The 11,901-nt window shown below is 35.8% G+C and overlaps 2 protein-coding genes across 2 annotated transcripts; one reads left to right on the top strand and one right to left on the bottom strand.

The window, feature by feature from the left end:
* The first annotated feature begins 1,348 nt into the window (after positions 1-1,348).
* LOC111780391 (uncharacterized GPI-anchored protein At5g19250-like) lies at positions 1,349-4,250 on the top strand. The gene is made up of 2 exons (XM_023660772.1): positions 1,349-1,490; positions 3,613-4,250. Exons 1-2 carry the CDS (start codon positions 1,415-1,417, stop codon positions 4,119-4,121), a joined length of 585 nt encoding a protein of 194 aa, XP_023516540.1. The 5' UTR covers positions 1,349-1,414; the 3' UTR covers positions 4,122-4,250.
* Positions 4,251-5,235: 985 nt separating this feature from the next.
* On the bottom strand, positions 5,236-11,506 carry LOC111779604 (protein YIPF1 homolog). Its single transcript, XM_023659680.1, has 6 exons — positions 11,252-11,506; positions 11,073-11,112; positions 10,415-10,495; positions 6,440-6,632; positions 5,923-6,190; positions 5,236-5,814 (listed from the first exon to the last, which is right to left on the bottom strand). The coding sequence occupies exons 1-6, from the start codon at positions 11,309-11,311 to the stop codon at positions 5,602-5,604; spliced, it is 855 nt and encodes a 284-aa protein (XP_023515448.1). The 5' UTR covers positions 11,312-11,506; the 3' UTR covers positions 5,236-5,601.
* Between the last annotated feature and the right edge of the window lie 395 nt (positions 11,507-11,901).

Below are 11,901 nucleotides of genomic sequence, written 5' to 3'. Positions count from 1 at the left end.
TGAATTGATCCGAGTTTTTTGAGTCATAAATTTTTTTTGAACGCCCAGTTTTTCAAAATGAACCATACGAATTAGGTTGAATTGATCTGAGTTTTTTGAGTCATAAATTTTTTTGAACGCCCAGTTTTTCAAAATCAACCATACGAATTAAGTTGAATTGATCCGAGTTTTTTGAGTCATAAATTTTTTTTGAACGCCCAGTTTTTCAAAATGAACCATACGAATTAGGTTGAATTGATCCGAATTTTTTGAGTCATAAAATTTTTTGAACGCCCAATTTTTCAAAATGAACCATACGAATTAGGTTGAATTGATCCGAGTTTTTTGAGTCATAAAATTTCTTTGAACGCCCAGTTTTTCAAAATGAACCATACGAATTAGGTTGAATTGATCCAGTTTTTTGAGTCATAAAATTTTTTGAACGCCCAGTTTTTTCAAAATGAACCATACGAATTAGGTTGAAATGATCAAAGTTTTTTTAGTCATAAAATTTTCTAAACGCCCAGAATCGACACGAACATCGTTACTTCTCAAACTCAACCAAAATTAACTCAAATAAGTTCATAACCTAATCCAAACAATACAAATTAGGTTGAATCAATCAAGTTTTTTGAGTCATAAACTTTCTTGAACGCCCAGCTTCTCAAAGTCAAAAGATCGATATGATTGGATATGATTGCATATGCATCGTTAGTAAGAAGGAAGCGAAAAAGTTAAAAGTCATGATACCAAGCCTTGGTTTGAGGACATGAACAAAGCCTTAGTTGGATAGCCAAAATGATGCTCTTTTTGTTCGAGTATNAGTTTTTTGAGTCATAAAATTTTTTGAACGCCCAGTTTTTTCAAAATGAACCATACGAATTAGGTTGAATTGATCAAAGTTTTTTGAGTCATAAAATTTTCTAAACGCCCAGAACCGACACGAACATCGTTACTTCTCAAACTCAACCAAAATTAACTCGAATAAACTCAACTTAACAAGTTCATAATCTAATCCAAACAATACGAATTACGTTGAATCGATCGAGTTTTTTGAGTCATAAACTTTCTTAAACGCCCAGCTTCTCAAAGTCAAAAGATCGATATGATTGGATATGATTGCATATGCATCGTTAGCAAGAAGGAAGCGAAAAAGTTAAAAGTCATGATACCAAGCCTTGGTTTGAGGACATGAACAAAGCCTTAGTTGGATAGCCAAAATGATGCTCTTTTTGTTCGAGTATTCCTTTAGAACACTTATGAGTATTCAAAATGGGAATCTAAAACCCAACTTCTAAAGCAAACACACAAAATAAAGTGTTCAATTATAATATTTATAGCAATGGAAACTCAACTTTATCACACACTTTTATGTTCTTCGCCTCTTTTTATTGCTTTGGGTTCGCAGTTTATTTGTGAATTGTTTCCCACAAATATGAGAGTGTTTGCTTTGTTCTTCTTTGTTGTCGTTGCCACCTTCCTCCTTCTGCCTAATGCTGTTCTTTGTGATGGTATGATTTTCGTCGTTATTTTTCTTTTAACGTTCGTAGCTATTCATCGAAGAATATTGCATGTGTTCGATTACAAGGCTTCTTATTTTGATATGACGTTTATGTATCGTTCAATTTGATAGCTTAAACAGATAAGATTAGAGGTGTTTACGGGATAGGAGGGGTAGGAACGGTAATCCTTCTTCATTNCTAATGCTGTTCTTTGTGATGGTATGATTTTCGTCGTTATTTTTCTTTTAACGTTCGTAGCTATTCATCGAAGAATATTGCATGTGTTCGATTACAAGACTTCTTATTTTGATATGACGTTTATGTATCGTTCAATTTTATAGCTTAAACAGATAAAATTAGAGGTGTTTACGGGATAGGAGGGGTAGGAACGGTAATCCTTCTTCATCCTCGTTCTTTGAAGTTTCTCATTTATTTTCGTACGGATTGAATTTATCCCGAAGAATTTTTTTTCCATTTTATATATTTTTTCGAAAATATATACTATACAAAAAAAAAAATTTAATAATATATTAGAAATCAAAATATAATATAATATTAAATATAATTTCTAAGAACTCAAATTTCAATACTACGTGATTACGTATTCCACAAATGAATATATATTCAAAGTGGGTGGGCGGGGCAAAGAATAGTATCCATGGTTTCGAATCCCATTTAGCTAGCTGAGCTATATCTCTCCACTCGCTCTCTCATTCCCTATTTGAAAGTAGTCTCTGAAATAGGGTAAAAAGAGGTGATTTAAATCATTACTATTTGACTCAGACCTGTTCTAAAAAAGTAGACGCATTTCAAATTGTTTGTTGACACGGACAAAGTCAAGGAAAACCTCTGAAATTATTTCAATATTGGACCTTGGACATATAATAGTTCCGAATCGAATCTCTTTAGAAAGAAGATCTTTTGTAGATTCGATAAGATCTCACATAAGTTGAAGAGGGAACGAAACAATTTTTTATAACTGTATGAAAATCTCTCTCTATCAAACACGTTTTAAAAACCTTGGGAGAAGTTCGAAAGAGAAAGCTCGAAGAGGACAATATCTGTTAGCAGTGGGCTTAAGCCATTACAAATGGTATCAAAACCAAATAACGAACAGTGTGTCAGAAAGAACGCTGAGCCCCAAAGGGAGTAGACACCGAGCAGTGTCCCAACAAGGATGTTGGGCCCTAAAGGGGGTGGACCCTAACAGTGTGCTAGGGAGAACATTGGGTCTCGAGAGGGGAACTAAGCATTCTTTATAAGCCCAAAGAGAACAATATCTGCTAGTAGTGGGCTTGAGCCGTTACAAATAGTATCAGAACCAAATAACGAGCGGTGTGCCAGAAAGGACGCTGAGCCCCAAAGGGAGTAGACACCGGACAGTGTCCCAGTAAGGATGTTGGACCCTAAAGAGGGTGGGCCCTAACAGTGTGCTAGGGAGAACATTGGGCCTCGAGAGGGGGAACTAAGCATTCTTTATAAATATGTGGAAACCTCTCTCTAGCATACGTGTTTTAAAAACCTTGATGGGTAGTCTTTTAAAGAAAACAATATCGGCTAGTGGTGGATTTAGGCCGTTACAAATGATATCAGAACCAAATAACAGGCGGTGTGCCAGAAAGGACGCTGAGCCCCAATTGGAATAGACACCGGTGAGTGTCCCAGCAAGTATGTTGGGCCCTAAAGGGGGTGGGCCCTAACAGTGTGCTGGGGAGAACGTTGGGCCTCGAGAGGGGAACTAAGTATTCTTTATAAGAGTGTGAAAACCTTTTTCTAGCATATGTGTTTCAAAAACCTTGATGGGTAGTCTCCCAAAGAAAACAATATCGGCTAGCGGTGGGCCCTAACAGTGTGCTAGGGAGAACATTGGGCCTCGAGAGAGGAACTGAATATTCTTTATAAGGGTGTGGAAATCTCTCTCTAGCATACGTGTTTTAAAAACCTCGATGGGAAGTCTCCCAAAGAAAACAATATCTGGTAGCGGTGGGTTTAGACCGTTGGGGGTAGATCTAGACGAATTAAATAAATAAATTATAACGAATTTAATTAGTGTTTCATATTCTTAATGAAGTTACATGGACACCGCACTAAACAATACCAATGCCTCACATGGCTTAGTTTTCTTGTGCAGTGAAAGATACAGAGATTCTAAACGCCATCAACAATTACAGACAATCAAAGCACCTATCTAATCTTACTCATAACAAAAATGCAGCATGTTTAGCAAGCAGGTTCGTTTATAAGCTAAGAGATGAGCCTTGTTCAAGTCCAGATGATTTCCACAAAGAAATCAACTCTGAAAATACCCTTGCAGATTTTCTTAAGCTCTTGAAGAAGTGTCACATAGCCTACAACTCGACCGTTGATGGCATCATGCTCCCCGCTTGCGTCCCCCACCTCGATCCCAAGTCCGTCTCCAGTAACTATACCAAATCCCGTGACGTCGAGTATATTAGCAGTAAGAACTTTACGGGCGCTGGGGTCGGGACGTCTGACGATTGGATCGTCCTCGTTCTTAGCACTAACACGTCGACTGGGAACTTTGCTAACGGTGGATCTTCGTCTTTGGTTGTCGCCCGGGGTGGTTGCATTGGTATCATGGTTGGTTTCTTAGGGTTGTTTGTTCTTTTGTTGTTTTGATGAGGTGAGGGAAAAGGCTTTTGGGTTTGGGTTTAAAGCATTGTATTTATCAGTCTATTATAAAAGATTAATAGAGTTGTACATGGGTCCAGTTACTGAATTGGTAACCTAAATAACACAATTGTTTCACAACTCGATCCTACTTAACCCTATCGGGTTGGATTGAATTAGGTTGTTTTTAAAAATAAATTATACTCACAATATATAATCATTCAGGACAATTTTAACCAAAATATATCACAAACCCTAAAAAAAATCACATTATCAATTTGTAAGGATTTCAAACAAGGTTCATCAATGTAACCATACTAAATAAATTAGTATATTTCTAACTCTACTATATTATTCTTATTATATATTGATCGTCATAGGTATAGGGGTGTACGTGAGTCGGGTTGGAGAATTTTTTGAGAACCCAAAAGTTCGAGTTGGTTTGATTGGTAACCCAACCCAACCCAAAATTTTTCATAACAACCCAACAACTTGAATTGAAAAGTTTAGGCCGTTGTGTTTTCTCTATTATAAATACTATGTATGCAACTTTCATAAAAGAGGATTGAAAAGATAAGTGCTTAAAGTTTTCTATTTAAAAGTTCTCTCCCCTCAAGTTGTTCTTCAGCTTGATCGTGATCCATTTCCAACACTTATCACATTCGTGTTAGAATCTGAAGAAGTCGTTGGAGAAACCTCTATAGTTATTAGTTGAAGAAACCCACAAAAGAGAATTGAAAATATAACATTGTCACATCTTCATAACATCATCACATCATCATATAACATAGTCACGTCATCATATAATATCAAGCATAAATAACACGTGCAAGAACTATTGGACACGTGTCGTTATACATAAGGCAAGTCTTCCGATCAAGCCAATAGTAAGGCCACTTGTTTTGTTGGCCTTAGTCGACATTTTCCCTAAACTCGAGTACGTTTAAATTCGTCTCCCGAAGTTTCTTAAAATATTGTCAGGAGTTGTTTCCTTTTAAAACGTCAAATCATATTTCTAATTTAATTCAACTTCGAACTTTTAGGACTTTATAACCTTCACCAGCTGCTTGAGAAATAGGAGACATGTTTACGTCCAGACCTCCCCAATGAAGAGAACGACCAGTTGAAATGGAACATGTAATAGGGTAGAGATTAGAGATGGATAAATCACACATGTACTTGTAATAAGGCTAGTGGAATCTATTGACCTTTAAAATATATAAGACAAGTCCTCGACAAGCAAGACCGGGACATCTGCCATACGGTCATAGGCAACATGCCTTGGACAAGGATGACCGTGACATCCTCCCCCACTTAATTGGTTGACATCTTTGTCAACCGACCCAGACAAGAAAGACTGAGACATCTACCATGCGACCATAAGCAACACGCCTTGGACAAGCATGACCGTAGTACTAAACATGACAAGGGAAAACCAAAAGAAATTCTCGTGTGTAATCTACGACATGTTTATCAAGGGTCGGGGAGTTTAGTTTAATACAGTTACGGTGAACAAATATAGTTTGAGAATGACAGCAAGAGCTAACTGCAGCAAGAAGATACAAGCCACAATCAAAACCCACCTCTCACCAGCTGACATTATGTGAGCTCGGAGATTGAGTGCCACAAAGGATGCAGACATGAATCCCGCAACGCCCGCAATAACCCATCTAAAAATTTCCAAAGGAACAACAGAGAGACACTGCAAATACAAACATAATGCCATTTGAACATGAACAAGAAGAGCTTGTAATTGTATTGTAATTTTATAATAAGTAAAAGTATTGAATCATGGACTGATTGGACTTACCAGTGCTGGGATGAACACAAATAAAGAGTAGCCATAGAGACATAAGAGCTGAACAAGGCCAGAAGGCACCGAGAAGTACTTGAGGATTACATATAGTCCAAGAGGAACGATGGTGACATAGCCATAGAACAAACCAGCAGACCAAGTTACCAAATTTATGTCATAGTTCCAATCTTTATGTTGTAACTTTTGTGCTATGTATGTTACAAACGTTCCAATAGAAGCAGCCACAAATATCAAGGTTGTACATATCCAAAATGGTCCGTATCTGGGGAGAAAATGATACTATAAACATAAAGCCTTCAGAATATAATCTAACACGACTCTCCACAATAGTACGATATTGTCCATTTTGAGCATAAGCTCTCATGGCTATGCTTTGGGCTTTCTCCAAAAGTCCTCGTATCAATGGAGATGTATTCCTTATTTATAAACCTATGATCATTCAGGGACTCCCTCCCAACCATCCTCAACACAGATGATACAAAATTAGTATAGTTACAGAAAAGGAGCTTACAGATCTGGAGTGTCGGCTGTCCTTTCGTTAAAAGTTCCTTTAAATGGATAAAGCGAATCTTTGATCCTCTCTAGAACGTCTGAAGTATCGACATCAAAATATTGTTTGTAGGAAGAAATTGAGAAGGTCTGAAGCCAGCCACCAGCCTGTTGGGGGGGTTCATCAGAACCAGAGATAGGTTTTGAAAATGTATCTGCATCAGATACACTTATCTATTAAGCTCAAACGTCAAGCTTTATTACAATATATCGCAAGAGAATAATTGCATAGTTTTGAAATTATTAGTTCATGACTACTTTTCCAAAATATTCAAACCAAGATTACTTTAACTTGCACGTTTCATTGATCTTGAGATCCACCTCAAACTAGTTGACAAGTCCATAAATATCACTTATTGATATGAACCAAGACATCTCAATCATGTAATATAAACTTCAAAGAAGATGAGTTTCATTTACTATTGTTACAAATTTTGGGTGGATGATAATTTAGAGTTATGGTATTTCATTAATGTATTTCAAGACTTTTTATTTATTTTAAGGTTACATAGTGGCTAATTATGGTCATAAAATATGAAAGTTACAACTCTTCAAACATCTCATAGAAGGCTTTTATTTTGGGCTATATAAATACCTCGTGGAAAGGTTTTATTTTGGACTATATAATAAAACCATGTATTATCCTTGCAATTGGAAAATGTAGTAAAAAAAGCATTCGCGCTTTCTTTTAGCTAAGGGCTAAGTTTCTTTTCAATTATATATAGTTTAGATTGCATGTTAGAATTATTCTTGACATGATTGATTTTGCCTGTGAGGTAATCTGAATCTTACTTTCCCTTGAAGGGATTCCTTATCATTTGCTATCAAAGCCTTAGGCCCAAGATCGGATATATGTTTCCTTCTTTTCAATTTGATTTTTATTTATTATATTTTTTTAGTTTTCAATTGACATCTTGGCTCTATTGAAAATTTTGAGAGGTGAGAATGAGAACTTAATTTGTGTAGATGAGTAATTTCTTTAAATGTACAGATGTGAGAGTGTTGGAGTTTGTTTATGTTTTCTTATTTTTGCATCAAAATGTCACAAATGAATCCTCTCGAAGAGATAGAGAATGATATGAACCAAGACATCTCAATCTCGGAAAGATTCTTGGATGGTTATAAGTTTTGGATAGGAGACTCAATCTCGAAAAGATTCTTGGATGGTTATAAGTTTTGGATAGGAGATAATCTAGAGATATTGTATTTCAGTAATGTATTTTCAAACTTGGGTTTTTATTTTTAAGGATATATAGTATCTTGTTTTTGTAAAGTAGACTTGGAAAATGCGATAAAAAGAGCTATTATACTTTCCTTTAGCTAAAGGCTAAATATTTCATTGCAATTCTATGTAATTTAGGTTGCAGGTTTAGAATCATTCAAACTTCAGGTTTAGAATCATTCAAACTTCGCATGATCACTCTTGCTTGGATATTTGATCAACAAGGTAATTCGAATCTTACTTTCCATTGGGGTGATTTCTTATCAATTCCTCTCTTGTCTGACGGTTAATTTCTGATTCAAATCATTTAGAGCCTTGTATATTCCTTCAAACAAATAGGTAGGTTTTATCCAAGAAGTTCTATGACTATTAGGCGTCTATGGTAAGAGAGATAGTTTGCATTTGGGTATTTTATACAATAACTAGAATCTTTCATATGAGCTATGAGAATATCAAGATAAGAAACATCAAATAAATTTGTTATGCCTAGATGAAGAAATGAGAATAAAGGATCTATTACCTTAATCTACAGAATCATTCGATAAAGCATTAGAATGGTAATGTGATAAATCTACTGCCTAGTTCTGATTCTTTTGATTCAATGCCCTTTAAACATAAACTTGAAGTTTATGATTTCAACCAGTTAGATCACTTTGTAGTGTTTCTCCCTCAAAGAAATAGATCCTCTATTCTCATTATAACGTTAGGAAGAAGAGAAGTGTCCCAAAAATTATCTTTTAAGTTTGGATATCCCCAAAAGGGTGAGAAAACCAAGCCAAAGAGCTGAGCTAACTGATTGAAGTCGACCAACAAAAAAGGATATAAATAATAATCCAACTAATACTAAATCCTCTTCAACAAAGAGCCTAAAATAGTTATCCAATCAAAACATCGAAATAAAGGCCAAGAACACTCGGCTCCAAGCAAAAAAGATTGGCAGAGGAAGGAAGAGATCAGACATCTAAGAACAATCCTTTTTGCAATTACGGATGAATGAAACACAATTAGATCTTAGTTTGTGGTGACTAAGGAGGAATTTCTTACATCTGTAATCCACAAACCTGAATTAAGCAATTAAATTTGGAGGAATTGAAGGATACTTTGCTAATGATACTGCTGATTGCAAAACTTCAACTGAATTCCTTTTATCAACAGCTGAAAAAATACTAATGTTTCTGCAAAAGAGTTCTCAAAAGAAAATTCATCAATCTCTATATCAACAATGTGCTTTAAATTCCTCACGGCTCATATTAACATCAGATTTGATATCGTGAACCATTGGAGAGGAGATATGATCTTTAGTGATGGGAGAGCTAATGACATCTTTGGTTAATGTACATTACAACCTAGGAGTGATCACTAAAAGAGTAAAAGAGGTTGCTAGTCTTGATAGGTAATAGGTGATCAATAATACTTTTTCCCCCTTCATTTTCATGTCTCACCCAAGCTTCCTCACTCTCTTCCTACTTTTCACTCACTCGATTGATTGAATGCGCAAATCTAAATGCATCTACGTCAAACCATCCCATACTTACATCATAGTAACAGATATCAAAACAACTAATGTCTTCCACCATGGAAATTTCAACATATCACTTGTCAAATGAAGGATGATCTTTGGCAGGTGCGCTCTTGTTGCTAGTAAGGAAGAAAGTTAACCACATTAAACCAAACGGAGGTGATTTGGGCAGTAGGACTATTGGATTGGATGCAATTATCTGAGTAGTTAGCAATAGATGACTTTCTTTCTAACATTATTACTAAAATAAAATATTTTCGTATCAATTAAGTTACCAATTTGAAACTAAACCAAAACCATATACCAAAATGGTTAAACAAAAACAAACAATAAAGTAGACAAAACCAAAAACCCCAAAGAAATAGCAGCCAGCACGCAAGAAAAAAAAAAGGCCAAACGACGAAGCAGACAACACGAAGATGGCGGCATGACTTATCAACGGTACAGATATGACAGTCGAAATGCATACAGACGTGATAGAAATGAATGCACACGGTCGTAAACAGAGTGAGCGGTCGCATATTCAAGCACCTACAAACTCATCTGAAAGTGGCATGGGAGATGCGGATGAACAACAGTAGCGACGGCTAGAGTTGGAGCTAATTTTAGGGATTTAAAAAAAAAAAAAAGAAAAAAAAAGAAGGGTTTTCAACTACGATACCATGCTCAAAAAATCAAGAGAAAATTATAATTTTGTCCTATTTTCTATGAGTGGAATAAGGATTCTTAAATAGAAGAACCACCTATTATAAATAACGAAATGATGTTTCAGGAAATATAATGCAATGAAATACTAATTAACACGAAGAAATAAATGAAAGATATACATCTCAATGGGATCATATCATGAACTTCTCAACTAAAACTGACCACCATGCTAAATGAAGCATAAACTTAACATGAAGAATATAAAGGAAAAGTCAATGGTTGAAGAAGTCTCAAAAGACGAAACCAATAATATAGTGGTAAGTTCATTATCTAAAAGTACTTTTAGACACAACAGGGGAGAGTTCGTTGGACAAGTCCTAAAAATTTTAGTGCCTCTCAATCTAAGTCTAGAAGATAGCATCTTATATTTGTCTTGATCAGTGAAACAACTAGAGAGATTTAACAGTAGAATCAGCTTCTCATATCTAATTCGAATAAGTTAAAAAAACAATGTTGAGATAAAAAGCTAAAGAAAGATCTTTAAATACCATCAGCATCACGAGGTGGCTGGAATCCACCAGCGATCTTTCCTTGAGTTCCAGAAGGAGGAAACGTTTGAAGATTTGACTCTACAACAACAAATCAGTCAGTTATGATCTTGCAACAAATAGCCAAAAAAAACAACAGTCCGTGGATCAAAATGAAACTCCAATACTTGATTTCAATCCAAATAATTTATGATTAATCTAAATTTCACTCCAGTATTTATATCGATATCATTCCTGCAATACAAGATGTTAGTCAAAATTTCATTCAACAGTGCTTCTAGCCCAGTGAAAATTAATATTGAACCTCTTTCCCTTTCCATACTGAATTCGCTATATATAGTTAGATCTAACATAGGCCAGTCTCCCATGCTTAAGTTCAACCACTTGATCCTCAAATTTCATCCCAATAATACGTCAATTTTGGATCCTTAAGAGCATAAACCTCCTCTAAGAAGCTTTGATTCTTTTTCCTAGCTACATTTGTCCGGTAACACAACGAACCGGAAATAAAAATTATAATTAAAAAAACTCAACACAAACGATTTTCTAGTGGCTTGTGATCTTAATCCCTCGCACACGCAAAATTTAACACTCAATCTCATAAACCTTTCATTTCTTCGCCCATACCTAACGTTATCAGAAAAAGGAAACTACTTACCAGTGAATTTAACGGCTATCTGTCCCTGATCTGGAACAGCCTGGAAATCAAAGTACACAGAAACCGGAGAAATCAACCGAGTAGATCAGATTAAAAAAAATGCTGCAGATTCGATAGCTTCTCTCCAAAACAAACAAACAAAAGAAATTACAAGAAAGCTAAAGAGGCGAGAAGCTTACGGGCACAGATCCTGAAACATTTTGGTTATCGATAGTCGTGTAGTTACCACCGGACATCATCTTCTGCGTATTCTTGCTTCTTCCTCTCCCTTCTCAGAGAAGTATCTCCATGTTTTGTAGATTTATTTGCTTGTTAGATGATTTTCTTGGTCTGAGATCTGTACGTTTCATTACGACCCGGACCTTCCTGGAGACGATTCTTCCGGAGAATGTGTTATTGTTAGTTAGTTTGGTGGGTGAATTTGGATGTCATGTGCGGGCCTTCTCTCTTCCTATTCCCGCCTCTTAATTTATTTTTTATTTCTTTTAAATATTTTATATATTTTTGCCCATTAATTTCTTACGCTTCAAACCTCCGATCCGGACTAAAAATTCATTACAACCAGAAAATGGGTTCGAGAAACAATTACAACACAAAATACAATGACTCGTATTATAAAAAATGGACCAACTATCGGAACAACGTGTCTGTGATTGCACAGAATTCGAACGCTCCTCTACCTCAACCGGTAATCATCGAACACCCGAAAAGCAAACAACCTATCTGTAGGCTTGCATCACATCCTAAACCTAGTAAATATCACGGGGTTTATTCTAAGGTTTAGGAAGTTGGGCTTATGCTCTACTGCTATCTGAGCATCTGGGGAGGT

Source organism: Cucurbita pepo, chromosome LG18 (assembly GCF_002806865.2).
Source record: "Cucurbita pepo subsp. pepo cultivar mu-cu-16 chromosome LG18, ASM280686v2, whole genome shotgun sequence".
NCBI lineage: Eukaryota > Viridiplantae > Streptophyta > Magnoliopsida > Cucurbitales > Cucurbitaceae > Cucurbita > Cucurbita pepo.
This window is presented reverse-complemented; position numbering and strand designations above follow the sequence as displayed.